This window comes from Schistocerca americana, chromosome 2 (assembly GCF_021461395.2).
Source record: "Schistocerca americana isolate TAMUIC-IGC-003095 chromosome 2, iqSchAmer2.1, whole genome shotgun sequence".
Lineage (NCBI taxonomy): Eukaryota > Metazoa > Arthropoda > Insecta > Orthoptera > Acrididae > Schistocerca > Schistocerca americana.
The window spans coordinates 505,254,630-505,278,821 of record NC_060120.1 but is presented as its reverse complement, the minus strand read 5'-3'; the positions used below and the strand labels follow the sequence as shown (position 1 = coordinate 505,278,821).

The 24,192-nt window shown below is 39.5% G+C and overlaps 1 protein-coding gene across 1 annotated transcript in view; it reads right to left on the bottom strand.

Moving 5' to 3' along the window:
- Nucleotides 1-24,192, bottom strand: part of LOC124595161 (esterase E4-like) — a 91,513-nt gene that overhangs the window by 5,701 nt on the left and 61,620 nt on the right. Inside the window, exons 7-8 of the mRNA XM_047133771.1 lie at nucleotides 12,552-12,721; nucleotides 2,531-2,684 (exon numbers count right to left, since the gene is read on the bottom strand). Of these exons, the coding sequence (XP_046989727.1) occupies nucleotides 2,531-2,684; nucleotides 12,552-12,721 (324 nt within the window). The remainder of the gene's footprint in view (nucleotides 1-2,530; nucleotides 2,685-12,551; nucleotides 12,722-24,192) is intronic.

The following is a 24,192-nucleotide window of genomic DNA, read 5'->3' as shown; positions in this document are numbered from 1 at the left end:
GTTGCCGAGTGATAGAAACCATCGACCATTCGATTCATGTGTGTATTCTTATCGTATACTGTAGATTCAGCAGTATTTGGCCTGTAATGCGGCAACTACGTATCCCAGCCCCTAAACAAAGAAACCAGCCAAAACTTTTAATATTGCAACTCTTAGTCAGAGGATACGTAGTTGAAGGCCACCCCACAACATCGCATTATTTTGGAAATCCCGCAGCCCTTTTCAGATACTTTATCCCTTCACACACCGTTTCGATTTAAGGAAATCACCGCAAATTATTATTCATTTCGTTGGAGGGTCGGCGGGATTTCTCATAAAAATGCTTGTCGTAGACGATTTGTTAGCTATGTGCCGGCTACGACTCAGATACTGTAGGTGGTCAATATATTGCCTAAACGAATCACGTTTGAGAACGTACTTTGAGGTTGCGTGTAAAAGAAACATTCCTCCGTCGAGAATATCGTTTTCTTTTGTATATAATGTGAATCACCCCCTCATCGACCTTAAAATGTCTGCCAACTGCCGAGTCGTACTGCGTCTGTCGTCGCGAATGACACCAGCTCGCTGCAACATGTCAGGTATGATTGCCGTGGACGCCCTCCCCGACCGCTGCAAATTGTGGAGCTCCGCCTAACCGCCTTCTATTGACCTCACCGCCCATGCCCAGCGACTGACTGTACTTCTGACGACAGTAGATGCTGCAGAGACTTTGCACAAGCGTTTCTGAATATTCCCCACAGTTTCTTTCTCTGCAGTGAGAAATTCAATGTAGCACGTTCCTTGTAATGTTAATTAGTTCCAGACATTTTAAAACTGTCCTACAGCTACACTGTCTATAGGAAGTTACGGAAACTTGGCGCGCTCACTCACGAGACTTGAAATAATACATACGTAAAGTATCGCATTCTTAGAATTGTTTTCGGCTGAGAAGAAAAATGAGATACATTACTGTCTGCACTACCCTCGTACTAAGCTCATAATGTATCAGGATATCCTACAGACAACACAACTGCGTTGATCATTCAGTTACGAGCTAGAAATAAAGCATATTTCGGACTTGCGAAGAGGTCAGGTAAGGAGAGGTACTACGCCTGGGGAAGAATCTATGTGGAGCGCAATGTTCCGTCTCCTGATGTTAATGCATCGCTGCTGTAGACAGTGCGCTCAGGAAGGGTATCACTGAATGAAGAGCTGCAGAAATAAACAAATATACTGTCTACTGCGAAAGAGGTGAATGGATGGTGATGTGAGACACCATTACGGTGTATAGTAAATGTTCAAATAGTTTTTTTGCACAAAATAAAATCCAATAACTAACATCAACTATTAAAGGGCTGTGTATTTCCATATCTAAATTAGTTAATTATCACGGTACAGACATTACTAGACGTAAGTCGCTCGGAGGTGAAGTTTGGAACGATAATTCGAACCTGCATTTTCACGGTCAGAATTCGTCGAGAGATTATCTCCGAATTAACAAAGTTTAACATGCTAAACTGTTGGATCTATCACTCAGACTCGTCAAACAACATAGCACACATTTGTGCCGAACGATCTGCGTAGCGAGCAGATTTTAGAGATTTCAGTTGGAGCAGATAACGGCGAGAAATTTCCGCGAGATTGCCGCTGCGGAATGTATCTGTTGCCCTCCTGTGGTATTTAAAACGAAATACATATATTTTCCAGGTTTTCAGGAGAGTAAAATTAAAGGAAATAAGGAACTAAGCTAAACCAACTAAATCCAATAATTAAAATAAAAGCAAACATAAAGAATATTTATTAATAATAATAAATAAGAAATATTTTAAATTAACTAACTTATAATAATATATTAAAATAATAAGTAAGAACTTTGGGAAGTAGGTTACGCACGGGGTCCTACGGTAAGGTGCAACCAGATTGGCGTATTGTCAGAGGAGAGTACATGTTTCAGGTGTCCTGTAGCCAACAGTTCTGTTGTGGTACTAATAAGAGGTACATCATACTATGAGAGTGAAATGATCCGGGAACTACAAACGTACACCAAAGATGAAATACGCCAACTAGTACGATTCTTGTTAGCAAAGCGTCTAAATTGCGCACAGATTAAACGTGAAACTCTGGCAGTACATCCCGACCAAACGTCACATCCGTCCGACGATACGGAAATGGTGCAAATGATGTGCGCAATATCGCAAAATCGTGGGTGGTGCTGATATGGAATGAAAGAAAATCTTGCGCCACAATGTTTGCACATTTTCGGCAAATTGACAGAACAACTGGGGGAAAGATATGCCAATGAAGAGACCGTTAACACAGCCGTTTTCTAATGGCTTGGTAACTACACTGAAAAATAGTGTAATGTATTATCTCGCTTTGAAGTGTACTCCAGAATCAAAAAAGTTACTTAGCTTATCATAATAATGTCTGACACACACACACACACACACACACACACACACACACACACCAGCCACACTTGCAGTTACGATGGCAACTGCGCCGTTTAATTAACAGACGATAAAACAGTACTGCTTGCTGAAATTTATACCTTTGTATTTCGAGGCTCCGAACATCATCTTGAAAATGTTTAGCTTCGTTTCGACATCGAAGAAATAGAAGTAGACGGGTTGCGCTGCAGGGACTGAAGCATGCAACCTGGTGACTTCCAGCGCTGTGTACACGAAATAGTAGTCTCCTCGTAACTGTAACACATGAAAACACATTGATCGCATTCTTTCGCGGGACTGAGGACTGTAGTTTCTCACGGAACAAGGACATTCTTTAGTATACTAACGAGTAGGTACTTACGCTGGTAAGCTGTCTGCAATACCAGTACATATTTTCATGATCTCTGTCCCAGCGACCCACTTTACTGTAAACATTGCGTAAATTGACATGTGTGAACAATGCTCGAAGAAAGGAAAAAAAAGCTTCAAAAAGACGAACGTATCAGTAACTGCTGCTGAGTAGTTAGCTCCCAAATGGGTCGAACAATTTTGCATGGGGGCAAGCTATGTTGAGGTTTGTGCCAGCACACTTCTGTTAGATATGCAATGCCTGTCAGGGGGACAAATTCTCAAACTATTTGAAAGTAAATCTCATGAAAGCTAAACTTATCTTTTTTCAGTCTTCAGCAGAAAGTAATTTTTATACACAAATTTTAAGTAATAAATGAATTAATAACGTATTTTTTCCAATTTTATAACCTAATTCTTTTCGGTTGTTTCCATCGTTCATGTTTTAATTTTCTACTTTAACACATTTATTTAATGATACATTTATCTAGTCTATTTTTTTCAGATATTGCTCACACATAACAGTAAAGAACGTCTTTGAGACAGTGTTCATGCAAAACAAATGACTGTTTCATTTGTTAGTCGAATTACATATATAACAGTCGCATACTGGTTGTTTTGTTTATGTTGTTAGTAGTAATTATATTAATAGCTGACTGCAGGACCAACGTTTGTCCACGTTTTGGTTGTACTAAGTTAAGAATAGATGTCCCTATTCTGACGCTCCCTCTAGCTAACTAATGCAAGAAGAACATCTTTTCCTTCACTCTTAATGGAAGAACTGAGATGCCAAAGTTATATCAGAGGAGAAACACCATGACTAATTCCATTTCTGCAACCAACGTTGGTTAGTCCGTTGCCTGATATTATCTCTAAATTCATGCGAATTTGCGATGTTAAACACCATGATGGAATATTTGGATGTATATGTTGGTGGTGAAAGTTTAAAGAGGAAAAAGCTGTAAGTAATGTTTAGCATCAACATGAAATCATAAAAAGGTCGCAAATTAAAGGTTTAGACTACATAAACTACAGTGGGAAGTTACTTTAAAAGAAAAAAACATGGGTGAAGGCTGCAAGAAAGTAATGTCATGATAATAAAGGATATGTATAATTGAAAAAATTAATGATTTATTGTGTCAGTGAAGTATCTGTATGATTTTCTAGACGTTATCACCAATACTTTGAAAGAATTTTCGAAGAGGAAGGAAATGAAATATTGTCACATTTCCATGGCGTGACATCAGAGAATGTACACTATTCTTATCTTCAAGGATTGACTTCTGTAGGTAATATTTGTTGAAGGAGAGGAAGAGTACCAGAAGCAGCTAACAGCAAACCAAGGCATAACAACTTACAATATTTCATTACTTCCAGCAAGTGCCGATCAGGGGTGTCCAAGAAACATTTCATATTTATCCTTGGCGTCACAAGCCAAAGGCTCAGAAGGATAACCAATCTCTTTGCTTGTGAAATGTCCCCTATTGATAAGAGGGGTAAAAATGCACCAGGAAATCTCATCTACAATGCAGAAATAAGTATGATTATCGATCACATAAATTCCTATCACGAAAAACTAACTCACTATGAAACGTTTAAATGGGCAACTGAATGTCAAACTCATGCATGAGCAATTTCAAATATGGCATCCCCACACAAGTAATATTAAGTATGACTTTTGGATAAAAATATTCAAAGAACGGTTTACACTTACTCCACAGGTTAGCAAATATGGAACTTGTTAAGGGCTTAAAAATAAATTACGAAGATACTGAATGAAATACCAAGATCGTTCCTGATACAGTACCGATGGACCATAAATGCAGAGCTTCAAATTTTTCTGGAAAAGAAGTAGGTCAAAAAGAGGGTGATGTTGCAGGTATTGCCATAGATTTTATGTACAATCTGTCACTTCCTAGCATGCCGGTGCCAGATGCGTCCTACCTCTGGAAACGTAACGTTTGGGTTCAATATACATTACCTCAAAACAGGACGTGCAACATTCTAAACATTGTAAATTTATGATGGCGTCGCAAAAATAGGCCTGATGAAGTGTGTATTTCTTTACTGGACTTCACACAAAATTATTTGCGATCCAACATAAAATTATTTTATATATTTTCAAATAGGTAACTCAGGGAACATTAAGAATTAATCTACGATAAGATTCCTGTGGCAGTTACGGTTTCTCAGCGTTTTGTCGCAATTACTTATTTCCCGGTTAGAGACCATTCGCTACTGCGATATGACAAGGACTTCATGGTCATTAAGAAGAAAATGTGAGCTGTTTATAGTATTCACAGGACATGCACTTTGTAGAACTTATTGCTACTGCTAAGTACCTTACAAAACTATCAGGCGAAAGTTGTTTCAACTGAATATTATGCAGTTCAAAAATGATGGTCAGAAAATTACAAATGCAGTGTCATGTCCTTAGAATCGGTGAACAGGAAAGTATTCCCATGAAGTGAGAAACAATCTTTCACTGTATCAGAATTCATGGAATTTGAATACAAAAGTGAGTGTAGTGGAAATGTGACAGCAAAGCGCACATTGGAGGCCTAGTTAGGCATACTTTTTCGTTTACTTATTGATTTAAACACAAAAGTAACTGCTGCATCATACGAAAACTGTGTCACTGAGCGGCAAGAAAACGGCTGACTCCAAGAAACTGGAGTCATATCCCTGAAGAGCACATTACCTTTTATGGAGCACTCTACATCTGACTTTTAGCGGACTATGAAGAGCCTGAATGAATAAGAAATATGGGGATAGGAGCATTTTACCAACCCTTCTGTTTCATTGACTGTGTTCAATAGTTAAAAGTTGGTGTTCAGAACCTGTATGTAAACTTACAAAGTTTAGGTATTGAGAAACAATAAAGCTGGACTTCAGATCCTATTATGTAGCTTTACAGTAACAGTTTGTGTGTTCAAATCAAATTTTGGAGTAAACTGTTGAGTATCACGAAATTGCATTTGTGAAATGCAATTGATTTCAGGAACAATACATGTCCACCAACATTAAGCGTTAAAATAATTGTATAATCACGACACTGAAAATAGTGTTTGGTTATCATCAGAAACTGTATCCTGTTTTCCCTCCGCACGTCTCATAAAAATGTATTCGCTTGGCGCCGGCAGCGCTAATTCGAATTACTTGGCTTGTCGCCGGCAGTTTTGACATTATCGGGAGATTATAAATTGTTAAGTTTTACTAATCTCATCGTTAGTTCTCATAAGTTCACAACCCTGTTACCCTACTTTCATAAAATTCCGAAGAGATACATACGAAAATATATACTAAATTTGTTTGTTTCATACACTTTTTTATTTGCATTGTCTTTCGCACTTAGTATATCTCTTTCGTATGATATGCAGAAAAAGTCTCCAAGATGTAACGCAACTCCGCAAGACTTGCACATTAAGTTTGTTGTTCTTTTTCGTTTTTGAAACATACATGGCAGTTCCTTCGTTTTAGTTTATTCGTTTCGGAATTAAGTATTAGCTGATGTTGCTTTATGTGACCGGAAATGCTGTCAACCGGATCATGATGGGATGTACGCGATGTAGTGGCAACCCCTAAGTTTTGCTCAGAAGCAGGTACATGATCTTTCATCTACGACACTTTCAATAAAAAATCGTGAAATAAGAGACTCTTGTGGTCTGTATCGAAATATTGCCATGTATGGAACGCATTAAATAATGCGCAATTAAAAACGTGCATGCAAACATTTTTTGACCATTTTATACTTTTTCTGTATGTAGGGTAATAGCTCAAATATAGGTCTGCCCGATCCACGCCTTTCATGTATGTGCTATAGTCTAATTCACTTTCAGGTTTTTTTAATTGTGTAATTGGTTTCTCTTCATTTTCTTTGAATATCAGTCAAGGTGGCATTATGTACTGTAGAGATCATTCGTATCGTTAGTTTTCGACACTATACAAGCCTGTGCGAGAACTTCACCTTTCCGTTGATGACAAGCTTCAAACACATTGACTTTTGCGCGCTTCAAATTTTCCGGAAATCCTCTGTTTTGCCGTATGGTTCCACAAACTCTAATTTTCTTTGGAAGTAACTTCTCTGCGAGTTCTACACTTTTTTAATAGTTATCCATGTAGAGGTGATGTAGTTTCCATAAGAAGGTCTCAATAGTTCCATCACTGTTTTCGCCCAGCGCCGGAATATATCTTGAACGAGGAAATGTATCCAGCACTCGAATCACACAGCATCCGAATGAGTGTGCCATATTTCGTAAGTTTCAACGGATTGTACACTTTAAAATTTAACCGTCCACTCCACGGTATCATTCCATCATCAATTGAGATGTTTTTGACTTGGGTTAAAGGTTTCTTTCAACTTTTTGGAAAATTAATCAGTTACGAATTGCACTTTGAAAAGCCGGTCGGCATTATCCAGTTTATTGCTGTTGTCGGAAAAATGAAAAATGATAGTATTTGTCTGAATCGGTTGCAGGACATCGTTTTGTGAAATATTGATGTGTATCAACGGATTCGTCGATTGTCATCGGTCCTTGCTTTTTTTACAGTTCCCGTAAGGTAAGCAAGCACAGGCCATTTTCAAAGTTCGGGTCCCGTAACGTCGACGAACTTTTTTTTTTATCCAGTTTCCTTGTATTGCAATTTCGACTGTAGTACTTGTTGGTTTCGTTGCTAATATATTCATATAGATCGTTCCCAATATATAATTCTCCGATATTTTCGACGCTCTGTGTATCTTTGGGAAATATGTTTGAACCCGCAGATAATTGAAATTTATTATTAGTCCTCGGTAAATCAAAGTCTGACCACCGTGCGCTGTCTTCTTCTGATTCATACCAACCAGTTGGCAACCGTAGCGTTCGCCGAGTTGTTCTTGGACGAGTTGTCTTCCGACGATTATGCTTCACCTTCATTTGTTTTGATATTCAATGTCTTCTTCCCAATCGGCCAAGTCGTCCGCGCATCCACCGTGATTAATCGTGTCGCCTCTTTCGTCTGCCATGATGAAAGAGCACAAGTACTTACGAAAACAAGAAATTTGTTGGCGTGTGTAACTTACTGCTACCTAAACCAAAAAAAGATCATGCAAAAGATACTGAAGTGCTGCCGCCGGCCACTGAGCGATACTATGCACACGACACCTCTGTGGTGTCGCTGGACGGCATAGTGTTAAAATAGTTCTATAATCACGACACAGAAAATAGTGTCTCGATATCATCAGAAACTGTATCTTACTAAGTGTAATTGAACTGACAAGGCAGCAAATAAACATATTTTTCCATTTTTCTCAAAAGCAACAGGCATGGACTAGTGCTGTTTCTGCAGTCAGTGATTCTGCGAGTGGGGTTAGATAGAAATGCTCCTCTACATAAGTTTCGCCGTGAAAAGTTTGAGAAGAGCTGCTCTACAATACTTGAGTATTTGTCTGCATAGAAGTGGCTATGATTAGAAAATGCAGTTTCAGTTTGTTGATTGCCGTTTCATATTCTCAGAATTACCGGTTTCGGGCAGTGATATTTATCTTCTGATCTGTTAAAAAACACAAAGTAAACAGCGATAGAGTTCTGCGTTTACAATATCACAAAGCTAAAGAGTTTCTACTTATTTACAACAGTAACGTTGTATACACAGCATTCACGTAGTTACAGAGTAACACGCCTCAACGAAAACATTGCCACTTCAACTGTACTATCCTAAAGCTAACTCGTATGCCGTAGCCTTATGTAATAAATTTAAAAGAAATTTCATTGATAGAAAAAGCCTGTAGTGTTACTGACAACAGAAGTAAGTGACCTTGACCGCTCACATCCGCACGAAAAGTGCTCAGAATATAAACCCTTCATCCCAAAAACAGCGCTATAAGAGATCCGCATGCAAAACCGCGTCTTACCACGGAAACCATTTGAATGGTCAATCATTAAATGTCTAAGACAGGAACTTTGGTAAAACAAATTGCTGTATTTCCCTCTGCTAAAATAATTGCTCGATTTGAATAACCATCTTATTTTACTGGCGTAATAGTGTCACACAGCTATTCAGTCTTCAAAGTGCAGGTGTGGGATTTCAGTGATGTGGTCAGAGCAAAAGCAGAACGGAAAGATATTCATAAGAACAAGCCTATCTAACAGTATGTTTGGTAAAAGGCATGTTATGACGCTGACATTCCAATATCATTGTCTGAAAACTTAACTGGTGCGGTGTTCTATATTGGCCGGCTTGAATCAGGAATGTGAAAAACTGTTTAGTAAGCTGCCTATATTGTACTGTTCCACTTTGCTTTGACCACATCATTGAAATCCCACATTTACACGACTAGCAGCAAATATAATTGTGTACTTTGAAGACGGAATAGCCGGACAAAGTCTATTTTTCAGAGAGCGCGATTATTTTAAGCAACTTACGACCGCAAAATATGTGTGATTTGCAACCCATTATTTAAATACTTTGTCTCTTCGCTTTACCAAGGTTCCTCTCTTAGATCTTAAGTAATTAATCATTCTAATATCTCTCGTGGTAAGACGCGCAGTTTTGCATGCGAATGGCTCATGCTACTGTTTTAGCATTGTGTAAGCACATTTTCGTGCGGTTATGAGCGTTCGAGGTCACATTTTTTACGTGTGCTTTCTGTACGTACCAACTGATTTAAAAACAAAATCTGGAGGTAATTTGTGTAGTAAACATGCCAGAATATCTAAGATAAGAAACTGAAGAGATTTTCCTAAATTGAAAAACTTATTTTATTAAAGGTTATGAGTTACAAAAGTTTTACGATATCCGCCCCTTCCTTACCATTAAATCTTCGTTGAGGGAGCTGCGTAAAAGCCAGACCAAGTACAGGTGTCTAGCGAAGGAGTCTTTGATTTCAGAATTAGACATCTTGAAAACTAAGATCGATAGGCGAGTGCAACAAACGGTATGTTTATTGTGAAAGCTGTGAGCATTTTATACAGAAGTTTCGAAACTGTTCGAAAAGCTGCTAACAAATCGCGCTGTAAATGCAATACGTCGTGCCTATACAAAGTGCAGTGCAGAAGAATCACGTCCACCGCTGAAACGTTGAAGGAGGTTACCGAACCGAAGGAAGAGTTTGAAATCATGTATTTCACTGAACAATGTGTTTTTCTGGTACTGGAGTACCACAGGTTAAAACACAGTCCTACAGCAAAAAGGCCAGTTTTCAAACACGTCTGAATGTTCCAAAAGAATATTCGCAAGCTATTCGCCAGAATCCGACGGACAGGCTACGCGGTCGATGATGTGGAGGGAAATTTTGGGCCAAGGAAAAATATTGTTTCGTCCTGAAACTGTCGCCCAGGTTTCTGTGATTATTCAGTGAAATAGTAATACGACCAGAACGAAGAACTGCAGCAGATATTGGTTCGAAGCGTTCCAGCACGTACAAGCCGGCCGCTGTGGCCCAGCGGTTCTAGGCGCTTCAGTCCGGAAGCGCGCTGCTGCTACGGTCGCAGGTTCGAATTCTGCCTCGGGCAGGGATGTGTGTGATGTCCTTAGCTTAGTTAGGTTTAAGTAGTTCTAAGTCTAGGGGACTGATGACCTCAGATGTTAAGCCCAATAGTGTTTAGAGCCAGTAAAACCAGCACGCAGAAAATACTGAGACAGGGACTACACATGTTTCTACTCAGTATCCAAAGCTATTATAGCACACTTGTACGACCCGTGCGACAGACAGCTGACTTTGCGAATCACATTCTGACAATGATTCATAATGAAAGATTTGACGCTGGCTGCATCTGATTCACAGGCGAAGTGCTTGCACCGAAATGGCGGTGTGAACACACAAATTAATCAATTGTGGGGTTCTCAAAATCCTTATTCGTGTCAAGCTGAATTACTGTATACTGTTACTATTTAGGCTGCTGCGTGTAGCACAGACTTTATTGCCCCTTCTCCCATGCGAGAAAGCATCACTAATGAATGTTACGCTACATTTTGGAACACAGCGTGGGAGTGTCGATCGAGCACAGAGTGAGTGCTTCAAGCAAGATGAGGCCAACCCACATCGCAAGGAACTGGTGCTTGGTTTTCTTCAAGAATACTACAGGAATAGAGTCACTGCGCTGGATTATTGCACAGAATGGAATGGCCTCCATATCCGTGCGACCTGACTTCCTGTGACAGCTGTTTGTGGTGCACATCGAAAGACACTTGTTCGTAAACCGTCCCACCGTGCTGGACGAGCTACAATCGCCACTCTGCTTGGCATCTGAATTCATTTCCGTCGAAACACAGTAGTATTTGATGGAAATTTCGTTGTTCATTTGCGTCACCTCTATACTGTGTCTGGTGGATATTCCGAAACGGTTGTTATTTGGTTGCAATGACTGCCTACCGCGGACTAGTTAAATTCCTACAAGCTGCTCAAGCTACCATGTGTTAGCTACTTTTCGAGCCATTTCGAAACTTTTGTACGACTTCTGCACAAAATTCTTACCGCTTTCACCATCAATATACGCTTTTTGCACCAATCTATTAAACTCATTATTCCATATATTTAATTTTGAATTCGAGGACGCCTTCATTGGAGACCTTGTATGTCCAGTTTTTATCGTGATGATGATTGTTGTGATTGCAAAATACTGAGACGTATTCTTTAAAGAAGAATAGGAAAACTGTTAGAAGCCGACTTTGGGGAAGATCATTTTGGATTCCGGAGCAATACTGCCCCCACGACTTCTTAGAAGGCAGGCTAAGTCACGGCAGACCGACGTTTATGACATTTGTAGACTTAGAGAAAACTTTCGACAGTGTTGACTGAAATTCTCGCTTTGGAAGTCTGAAGGCAGCTGGGATAAAATACAGGAAGCGGAAGGCTATTTACAACATATAGAAAAACCAGGCAAGAATCATAATAGTTGAGGGGTAATGTCTGAAAAGGAGGCGAGAAAGGGCTGTAGCTTATCCCGATGTTATTCAATCTGTACACTGAACAATCAGTAAAGAAAGAAAATTGTTGTGTAGGAGAACTAAAAAATTTGTGGCTTACCGATGGCAGTGTAATTGTGTCAGCAAACGCCTTAGAAGATCAGTAAAACGGTATGGACAGTGTCTTGAAAGGAGAATATAAGATGAACATCAATGAAAGGAAAACCAGGATATGGAATGTAGTCGAATTAAATCAGTTGATGCTGAGGGAGTTTGTTTGAGCAGCAAAATAACTGATGATGGCCTAAGTGAAGAGGAGACAAACTGTTGGTTGACAATGTCAAGGAAAGTTTATCTGAAGAAGACAGACTTGTTACATCAAATGTAGACTTACGTGTTAGGAAGCATTTTATGAAAGTATTTTACGGAATGTAGCCACGAATGGAAGTGAGACATTGACGACGAGCAGTTCAGCCAACACGATACTAGAGGCTTTTGAAATGTGGTCCCACAGGAGAATGCTGAAAATTACATCGGCAGATGGCATAAGTAATAAGAAGTTACTGAACAGGACTGAGGCAAAGAAATTTGTGGCACAACCTGACTAGGAGAAGGGATCGGTTGATAGGACACGTTCTGAGAAATCATGTGATCACAAATTTAGCATTGGAGGGAAATGTGAGGTAAAAGCCATAGATGGAGACCGAAAGATGAATAAACGAATTCAGAAGGATGTAAGTTGCCGCAGTTATTCCGAGAAGAAGAGGCTTGCATAGCATAGAGTAGCTTAGACGGCTGCTTCAAACCAGTCTTCGGATTCAAGACTACAACATAAACGTGATCGTCATAGTAACCGTCTAAGAACCGCGTTGCCACCTCTGCACGTACCTGCGCATACTGCAAGAACGTGTCGTCGCCTAGCGGCCGGTCTCCCAAGTAGAAGCGGCGGATTTCCTGCGCGGCCGCCCGCTTCTCGTCTGGTGTCGCCGCTGCCGTGGACGGAACCAGCGCATCGAAGTTGGCGTTCAGGTCGCGCCACGCGTCCTTCTTGCCCAGCACTGCCGGAAATTCAGATGTTTGATCGTATCGTCACTGTAAATGAGTAAGCATGGCGTCAGCCCGCCCGGTTAGCCGTGCGGTCTATCGCACTGCTTTCCGGGCGGGAAGGCGTGCCGGTCCCCGGCACGAATTCGCCCAGCGGATTAGTGTGGAGGTCCGGTGTGCCGGGCAGTCTGTGGATGGTTTTTAAGGTGGTTTTCCACCTGCCTCGGCGAATGCGGGCTGGTTCCCTTTATTCCGCCTCAGTTGCGCTCTGTCTGCGATTGCTGCGGAAAGACTTTCTCCACGTACGTGTACAACGTAATTACTCTACCACACAAACATTGAGGGTTCCACTTGTCTGGTGTGAGACATTCCCGAGGGGGAGGGGGGAGGGGCGAGGGGGAGGGGCGCGGGGGAGTGGGGAGAGGGAGGGGGGAGTGGGTCGGGGCGGTCCACTGGGTGCCGAACCCCGAACCGCACATTAACCATGGGTTCAGAGTGGGGCGGCGGTGGCATGAGTGGACTGCTGTAGCCTATTGTGGGGTTGTGTACCATTGTCGGCTACAGCGGGGACGAAGCCTCTCCGTCGTTTCTAGGTCCCCACTTCCATACAATACAAGCATGGCGCCGTTTACCAGCCGTTACAAACGGTGACAGAACTGGCACATGAGATACCGGTAATTCATGCCCTGCAGCGGATGTTGTGACAAGTCTCTCTTTTCCACATAACTACATACTGCGTACGTCACATGTAATGCTACTGATGTGTACACTGCGTTAATAGATGTACTGGAGAAAATGTAACTTTAAATAAAGCAAGAGCAAAAAACTAATAAAATATACAAATTACATATTTTACGTTTTTGATAACTTTTTTAAATACAAGTACTCTAAAGAGTACACAAATGTCAATGGCCATCATATCCTAAGATCTTGAGGCAGAGAGACAGCTTTGTGTAAGATAATTCTATGAAAGCGCCAGAAAAACTACCAAGATACAAACGCCCACATTGAAAACTCTTATGTAAATGAACAATAAACGATTAATGGTACAGCAATGAAGTTCATTTTAAGAACATTGTCTCTAATAAGTGTAACAACGGAAAATCATTAACAACCAGTTGGAAAAGCGCAGTGCTTTTGTAGGCACTCCTTGTCTATCGCGCACTGCTGATAATTGCGAAAGTAATTGCAAAGACAACGCCGACGCAAATACTATTAGGTCTAGCGTATATGGATCCAATATGTAGTGTAGCTACAACAAATATGTCTATGTTCGTCTGTGAAAATAAACTGGATAAGCAACTTGAGCTATCAGTAAACGGAACCTAGCTGCATAACACTGTGTGCGTGTTGTGTGTCAGTTCGACTGTCCTTAAGCCCTCAACCGATCGTTACATGAGAATCTTTAATATTTGGATAACCTATCTGACTGCGTATCTGAGTAAGAATTTACGGGTGATACAGAGTCGGACTTGTGCAATGGAATGTACTCGATTAGGGTACATGACGTGTTGTGGTGTGTCAGTGTGTCTGTTTTGGCCCTAAGGTTTGCACTCACCTTTCCAGATGTCTGCCCTTTTCCATGTGGTTTACAGCAATTCGAAGCAACATGCAGCAGCAGCGGCAAAAACTTATTGTCACTACGAATGAATTTAATAAAAAGAAGTTGCTTGGTTCCTTTTAACTACTAAATAACTTGTGAGAAGGCATTTAATTAATTTACTTGTAACTTCAGAAACCAATAATAATAATAATAATAATAATAATAATAATAATAATAATAAACCCCGTGGAGGCCCAGGAAAAGAGTAGGCCTCTGGTATGTTCTGCCAGTCGTAAAAGGCGACGAAAAGAACAAACTACTAATAGGGCTAACCCCCCTTTTAGTGTGATTAGTTGGTTCAGGACAGAACTAATGAAGCCTAGGACAAGCGCTATCACGAAACTTCCTGGCAGATTAAAACTGAGTGCAGGACCGGCACACAGTTTTAATCTGCCATGAAGTTTCATATCAGCGCACACTCCACTGCAGAGTGAAAATCTCATTCAAGTGCTATCATGGTCGGGGATGACGTTTGAACCCTATACCCGTCCACAATGGTAACGACACTGCTAGCCACATGGAAAATGATTTAAATCCAAATAGAGGTGTTATGATGGATATGCTTCCTGCAACCACCCTAGAAGGAAAACAAAGACAGAGGATGAGATGGTCAGATGAAGTTAACCAACACCTCATGTTCTGTTATTACCAACCAACAAACTTAGGAACCAACACAACTGGATACAGATCACAAGTATACAAAACATTTATTACCAGATACCCTAAATTAAAGTTTTTAACATAACAATGGCTGGCTGATCAGATCCGTGTAATAATCAAAAATAACAGGATACCCAAGTCAGAATTAGAAAACATCAAACAACAATTTTAACGAATACTGTAACAAAGTAATGTGCAACCAGAAGAAGAAGAATATACAGTAATGGACTCAAACATCCCAGAGCAAACAAACAAAGAACAACACGCATAAATTAAACAATCAGAGGAAAACGAAATCTTAAGACAGCTACCAGAACAAGCACAAATAGAACTCGAAGTAACACACACGTTAGATATAGAAGAAAATTTCAGCTGACATATATAGAATACAAAGACACAAATACAGACATTAGACCATTCTTGCATAGACCACCAAATAACCCACAAGTCGAAACAACAATAAAAACTATCAACACAATCATACACAACAAAATAAATGAAAACACAACTATGGAAGAGTTACAACTACTGGTTTATATAGGAGCACTCACTACACTAAATATACACACTAGGCAGAGATCAGAACCAACCAACACACAGAAGAAACCCACAAAACCAGCATGGCAACACAGGCTACAGATCAGAATAGAAAAACTGAGAAAAGACATCGGACAGCTAACACAATTTATAGGAAATGAAATGTCACAAAAAAAACGAAAAAGGTTAGGTAAAATTTCTCTACAAGAAGCGATTGAGCAATTAGATGAAAAGAAGCAGATATTACAAGCATTGGCCAAACGACTTAGAAGATACAAAAAAAGTGAAAATAGAAGAAAACAAAACCAAACATTCAACACAAACCAAAAGAGATTTTACCAGACAATAGATCACACACATTAAAATAGACAATCCACCAAACATAGCAGACATGGAACACGTCTGGAGCAACATATGGCCAAACCCGGTACGACATAACAGGCATGCACAGTGGATACAAGCAGAAACAGATACATACAAGATGATACCACAAATGCCTGAAGTGATAATTTTGCAACATGAAGTCACCCAAGCAATTAATTCTACTCAATTGGAAAGCCTCTGGAAAAGATAAAATAGCAAATTTCTGGCTAAAGAAGTTCACCTCAACATATTCACATCTAACTTAATTATTTAACAATCACATTGCAGACCCATACACATTCTCTGATACACTTACACATGGAATAACTTATATGAAACCTAAAGATCAAGCAGACACAGCAAACCCAGCTAAATATCGCCCCATAACATGCCTACCAACAATATAAAAAATATTAACTTCAGTCATTAAACAGAAATTAATGACACATACAACACAGAACAAAATTATAAATGAAGAACAAAAAGGCTGTTGCAAAGGAGCACGAGGATGTAAAGAGCAACTGATAATAGATGCAGAGGTGACATATCAAGCTAAAACTGAACAAAGGTCATTACACTACGCATACAATGATTACCAAAAAGCTTTTGATAGTGTACCCCACTCATGGTTACTACAAATATTGTAAATATACAAAGTAGATCCTAAACTGATACAGCTCCTAAACATAGTAATGAAAAATTGGAAAACCACACTTAATATCCAAACAAATTCAAATAATATCACATCACAGCCAATACAGATTAAGCGTGGAATATACCAAGGAGACTCATTAAGTCCTTTCTGGTTCTGCCTTGCTGTGAACCCACTATCCAACATGCTAAATAATACACATTATGGATACAATATTACTGGAACATACCCACACAAAATCACACATTTGCTATACATGGATGATCTAAAACTACTGGCAGCAACAAATCAACAACTCAACCAATTACTAAAAATAACAGAAGTATTCAGCAATGATATAAACATGGCTTTAGAACAGACAAATGTAAGAAAAATAGCATAGTGAAGGGAAAACACACTGAACAAGAAGATTACATATTGGATAACCACAGCGACTGCATAGAAGCGATGGAAAAAACAGATGCCTATAAATATCCAGGATACAGACAAAAAATCGGAAGAGATAATACAAATATTAAAGAAGAACTAAAAGAAAAATATAGACAAAGACTAACGAAAATACTGAAAACAGAATTGACAGCAAGAAACAAGACAAAAGCTATAAATACTTATGCTATACCAATATTGACCTACTCATTTGGAGTAGTGAAATGGAGGAATACAGACCTAGAAGCACTCAATACACTTACACAATCACAATGCCACAAATATAGAATACATCACATACATTCAGCAACCGAAAGATTCACATTAAGCAGAAAGGAAGGAGGAAGGGGATTTATTGACATAAAAAACCTACATTATGGACAGGTAGACAATTTAAGAAAATTCTTTATAGAACGAGCAGAAACTAGCAAAATACACAAAGCAATCACTCATATAAATACATCGACTACACCACTGCAATTTCATAACCACTTCTACAACCCTTTAGATCACATAACATCAACAGAAATGAAGAAAGTAAGTTGGAAAAAGAAAACACTACATGCCAAGCACCCGTATCATCTAACACAGCCACGCATCGATCAAGACACATCCAACACATGGCTAAGAAAAGGCAATATATACAGTGAGACGGAAGGATTCATGATTGCCATACAGGATCAAACAATAAACACCAGATATTACAGTAAGCATATAATTAAAGATCCCAATGCCACAACAGATAAATGCAGACTTTGCAAACAACAAAGAAACAGTAGATCACATCACAAGTGGGTGTACAATACTAGCAAATACAGAATACCCCAGAAGACATAACAATGTAGCAAAAATAATACATCAACAGCTTGCCTTACAACATAAACTTATAAAACAACATGTTCCCACTTACAAGTATGCACCACAAAATGTACTGGAGAATGATGAATACAAATTATACTGGAACAGAACCATTATAACAGATAAAACAACACCTCATAACAAACCTGACATCATACTCAGCAATAAAAAGAAGAAATTAACACAAATAATCGAAATATCCATACCCAATACAACAAATATACAAAAGAAAAGAGGAGAAAAAATTGAAAAATACATCCAACTGTTTCAGGAACTCAAGGACATGTGGCATCAGGATAAAGTTGACATTATATCAATTATACTATCAACTATGGGAGTCATACCACACAATATCCACCAGTGCATCAATGCAATACAGCTACATCCAAACTTACATATACAACTACAGAAATCCGTAATTAATGATACATGTTCAATTACCCAAAAGTTCCTAAATGCAATATAACATATACCGTACAGTTAAAAGGAAGTCGCGCTTCATCAAGGTCCACGTCACTTTCCATTTTCGAGCAGACATAACGTCTGAGAAAAGAAAGAATAATAATAATGACATAGGTAACAATAATGGCTGAGTGCCAGATTAACAGATTATTTGAATTTCAACGTTACGTTAACATAAAATAACCGCAGTATATTTGTTAATTAGACACGGAAAATAATTTGTATTATTTGGAGGCTAAGGTGGCTGCCTTATCTGACAAGAAAAACATCGGATTATTATATACCCGGACTAACAATCATGAGCGTAACCCTGAAATTGCTCTTTACGATATGCTTCAAAATTTAACTTGGATTCCATCTTCAAGTGTAGCTAAGCCATGTAAATCACTCTTGTCTATATAAATGTAATCAGGCCTTGAGTGTGGTAAGATCTGCCATCACCGACGTGAGGGCACGTGACATTTTCTGTCTCCCATCTCTCGACCGACGCTACTACTTCCACTATCGCAGGCATCTCGTCTCGCAACAATGCTTAGAATAGCGCTCCCTTGTTTCGCCCTCAGATAGTTACTATCGATATCTGAGTGCTTACACAACGCAAAGAGTAGCGTTAAGTTGACTATATTGTTTTCAGTGTAATAGAGACACACTCTTTACACAGGCCGGCCGGTGTGGCCGAGCGGTTCCAGGTGCTTCATTCTGGAACCGCTCGACCGCTACGGCCAGAGGTTCGAGTCCTTCCTTGGGCATGGATGTGTGTGATGTCCTTAGGTTAGTTAGGTTTCAGTAGTTCTAAGTTCTAGGCGACTGATGACCTCAGATGTTGAGTCCCATAGTGCTCAGAGGCATTTGAACCAATCTTTACAGAGGTTGGTGCATACGGTTACTATTCGAGTTTACATATTATCATTTTGTCATTTGGAAATCGAGTGTGCAACTGACGACTCTAGAAAATGAAGTGCCAAGTGGAGAAATCGGAAAATTTCCGACATATTCTTGTGTGTGTTCAACAGAGGCGTGACAACAGCGGTGGCAGCCAGAAACATTTGCGCCCTGAATGAGTAGAATGCCACTGGACAGAGCACGGCATGAAGATGGTTTCTTCGTTTTAAGAAGGATCGTTTTCATTATAGCGACTCTCTACGTTCAAGAATATCTGCGGGATTTTATGAACATTGATTAAAACCAATAACCCACAATGATCCTTGTCAGTGTACTCGAGAACCAGCAAATGTGGTGAAATGTTATTCTACCATCGTGCCACATTTGCACGCAGTGGGGATGGCTCAAAAATCGGGAGTATGGATTCGGCTTGCTCTAGGCCAAAAATCACAAAAATCACCGGGTGGCCACATCTCTGCTTGCTCCTCACCACTTGGCTCGAATGACATGGACCATTCCTATCCTGCATTGTTACTGGTGACGAGAAATGATGCCTTTATGCTGACATAAGGAAAAGAAAGGAATGTGAGCCAAAACAAAGCAGCAGTCCCCCGCACAAAGACCTGTCCACAAAAGATACTGTTATGCGTCTGGTGGAACAGCGACGGTGTGATTTACTACGAATTGCTTTCCCGAGGTGCAGCCACCGTTATATTTATTGTCAATAACTGAGATGTCTTGCAGACGCGGTCCACGACCAACGACCAGGAATACTGTAAAAAGTGATACTACTCCATGATAACGCTTAGGTGCTAGACTGACAAAAAATCTGTATAAAAGTGTTGGGAAGTCATTCCACACCCGCCTTATTCACCTGACACTGTGCCCTCAAAATTTTCACCTTTCCCGCTCTTCTGGCGAATAACGTTCAAGGAACTTCTTTCCGGACGAAAAAACCACTCCGAACGCGGTTCGACGAGTGCTTCACTTCTAAACCACGTGATTTCTAAAGTCGTGGAATGGAAAAGTTACCCCAGCGTTGACAGACTGTTGTAAATAGTCAAGGAGAATATATTGTTGATGACTAAATTCTCTGTAACGTGTATCTGTTGTGCTCATTAAAGTTACGGGAGAACGCTACGAAATTGTGCGCCAACCTTAAGTTCTCGCATTACCCATATAACATACGTTTTGATAAAAACGTAGGTAGTGAACTCTTGTGCGTGGTTGAATAATCCTGAAAGGACATTATACTGAAAAGTCAAATGATATTCCTGCTTCTGGACAGCCATGTAACAGCTACTAGTATTATTTCAGCTACAATGTTTGCGAGTTTATGTCAACTCTAATGAATGAAAAGAAAAAAAAAACTGTTTCTTTTGGTTGAACCGATGTCAGAGCAAAGTCTTGTATAAAATGAACATCTTTGACACATTGTTATATCTGAGCAATATGCAACACCGTATTTTCTTCTACTTTTTCTGACAATGAGGCCATATATAAATTTTACTAGATATATATTATTGCCAATAAAAATTAGAATGTTCCAATGTAAGCTCGTTTTATTGTAAAATTTCAAACCTGTCAGCTCTTCTGTTAAATTAAATGAGGAAATTAATTTCTGGGCGTTTAACTTGGAAACGGCTGGTTTGTTGACGCAAAGAACGAGCGCCATCAATGTTCTATCATTATTTATGTTAATAATAACATCTTACTTTGAAATCGGACTAACATTTTACAAAATAACATCTTTTATACGAAAATTATCTACTTGTCAGGCCCTTCGTCCCCAAGTTCAAAAATGGCTCTGAGCACTATGGGGCTCAACTGCTGTGGTCATAAGTCCCCTAGAACTTAGAACTACTTAAACCTAACTAACCTAAGGACAGCACACAACACCCAGCCATCACGAGGCAGAGAAAATCCCTGACCCCGCCGGGAATCGAACCCGGGAACCCGGGCGTGGGAAGCGAGAACGCTACCGCACGACCACGAGATGCGGGCGTCCCCAAGTGCACCATCAATCAACAACGGCGTTTACGCCTCATACTAATTTACGTTTAGTCCAATAAAGCCAATCAATATGATTTCGTTTGAGGTAAAAATAAACAGCACTTACAATAATTTCAATTCCAAATGAGAGTAGTTGCACTTCCGCTCTTTTATTGCCTGTGGGGCATATCCTTTTGTTTGCGTCTTTATAATACCTTCTAATCTGAAAAATTAATGATTTATACAGAAGGAACCACTTCGCCTAGTAGAGAACAGTGTTACCCTAAAGTCAGTCCATTTTCCTGAAGCTTTAACATTTTAATGTCAATTTGTTGCTCTCGGTTGTTCGTAAATGTCTCTAATAGTGACACTCTTCCTATACTTACATGAGAAGTTTCACTTCCCATTGTCTTCCACAAGCACAATATACAGACCATGCGACATTATTTTAATTCCAATTTCTTTTATCCTATAAATTTTTTTCTAACGTTATGTCAAATTTTACTGTGTTTTAAATTTTTTAAATCGTTTGGCAGAATATTGGCGAACCGTAACCGCTGACAACCCACTTCCCTCCCATATGGGACGAGGGTGATGAAGCAACAATAAATAAAAAAAGGAATCATGTAAGTCTTTGACGTATTTTATACCACTTATTTTCAGAATGTATTTAACTCGAGGGTTTTTGTATTACGACGAATCTGTTTGTGAATTAATTACCACATCTGATGATGGCAGTAAATTTCCAGAACCGGTAATGTGAATACTGTAGTACTCAGGTAATCTTGTCGTTATTAATAGTTATGTAAGCATCAGTGGCTGCCCTTGTTCTGTATTGTCGAGATAATGTGTTTGTTCGATGCAGAGTTGTTATAAATGATATGCTTCGGCGACCTATAGGCAGCAGGTTTTGATAAAGTGCAGCAGTGGGCGCAAATCTGGTCAGACATGGTTTATACTGTATGAGCTGTGAGCTATTCTTTTGTTCTACGCCTGGTTGCTATCACGCACAGTCTTGGACTGCGTTTTCTCGTTCTCCTTGGACCGTAATGACATGACAACTTCCGCAATTTCAAGGTTATTTCACAATGGTGCCATTAGTCAGCTCACAATACACGCACACAACATTAGCATGTGAACAGGTAACAAGTACACTGTTCCAGTTATTGTGCTAATCTAATCATTTCATAGTGACGCTCTCAACGTCCTAAATTATTAATATTATTGTTATTGTTATTGTTGTTGTTGGTGGTGGTGGTCTTCAGCTAAAAGGCTGGTTCGATGCAGTTCTCCACAGTAGCTTGTCTTGTGGAAGCCTCTTCATCTCTGTGTCATTACAACAACGTACACCATTTGAATTTGGTTACTGTATTCGAGCCTTGGTGTCTCTAGAATTTTTATCCCTGTAGCCCTCCGTTAGCAAACTCACGAAGCTTTGATGTTTCAGGACGCGTCCTATCAGTCGATCCCTTCTTTTGGTTATGTAGTACTTTAAGTTTTTATCTTCTTCAATGCAATTCAGTATTTCATTTTCTAGTTATTCGATCTACCCAACTACCCTTCAGAATTATTCTGTGACAGCATATTTTAAAAACTTCTGTTCTTTTCTCGTCTGAAGTGTTTATCGACTAAGTTCCAGGCATAAATCTTCAGAAATGAATTCCTAACAAATTATATTCGATGTTAACAGATTTCTCTTTTATAGAAACGCTTTTTACTAGCTGCTCGCGTTCGGTGGCTAATTTGAACACCTGTCAGTTTACCGCCCAATTAGCAAAACTCATCTCTAGTTGTAGTGAGTCATTTCCTGATCTAATTCCCTCAGCATCATCTGTTTTAATTCAACTACATTCCGTTACCTTTCTTATATTAATTTTGTTGACGTTCATCTTACAGTATCTTTTCGAGGCATTAGTCGTTCCGATGAACTGCTTTTCAAGCCCCTTGCCGTCTCTGATGCAATTACATTGTCGTCAGCCAAACTCTAGGTCTTTATTTCTTATTCCTGAACTTTAATTCCCTTTCAGAATTCTCCTTGGTTTCCCTTAGAGCTTGCTCAATGTATAGATTAAATAGCAATGGAATAGGCTAAAATCCTGTACTACTACCTTCTCAAATACAAATTCCTTTCCATGGTCTTCGACTCATAACTACAGCCCAGTTTCTGTTCAAATTGTAAATAAAGTTTAAACACTGCACAATTATTGTCCTCTATTGCTCCACTGCACAATGAAAGTTATTCTTCGTACATGCCGTATCTCTTTTTTCCTTAAACAAATTGGTTTCCATTTATATCTCGCCTCGCCAGTCCTACAGATACGCTGCTCTTTCCTTATCTTTTCGCTTAACTTTGGTGTATTTGTCGACCTTTACATGTCAAATCTTTCCATTCTCCTCTTACTCGCTTTTCACATTTCTTGATTCACTTCCATACAATTTCTTTCTCAAACCAGGTGAAGTGGGACAGTAGTCAGCATACAACACACTCATTTCGGAAGAAGGCGGTTCATATCCCAGTCTATCAAAATGAACACTGTCGTCATTGTCCCAAATGGTTTATGGCGAATACAGGAATAGTTACGTCGGGTAGGATACAATCGACTGCCTGTTCTCACATTCTTGCAATTTAAGTTTGTGCTCTGTCTACAATGACATATTCGTCGAGAGCACGGTAAACAATAACCTTTCATTTCTTCCTCCAATTGAAGCCTATGCTTCATACATACTAACTTCTTTTGGCGAAGAATGGTCTATGCCTTGGTTAATCTGCTTCTTACGTCCTGCGTATTTCACCTGAAATACATTAGTTTGGTTCGAGGGCGGCAAAAACGACTTCGTCTACTGTACCTAAATTTTGACTTTTGGTTTGTCACCTTTCTCATTTCTGATGCTCAAGAGACCGTTCATTCCCTTTAAGAGAATTTTTAATTCTCCCTGACTTTCACCCGGGACGGCAATAGCATCAGTGAATCTTGTCATTTCTACCCTTTCACTTGGATTTTTCTTCGACTTTTGGTGTTTTACTTATTGTTTCTAGTCGACAGACAGTA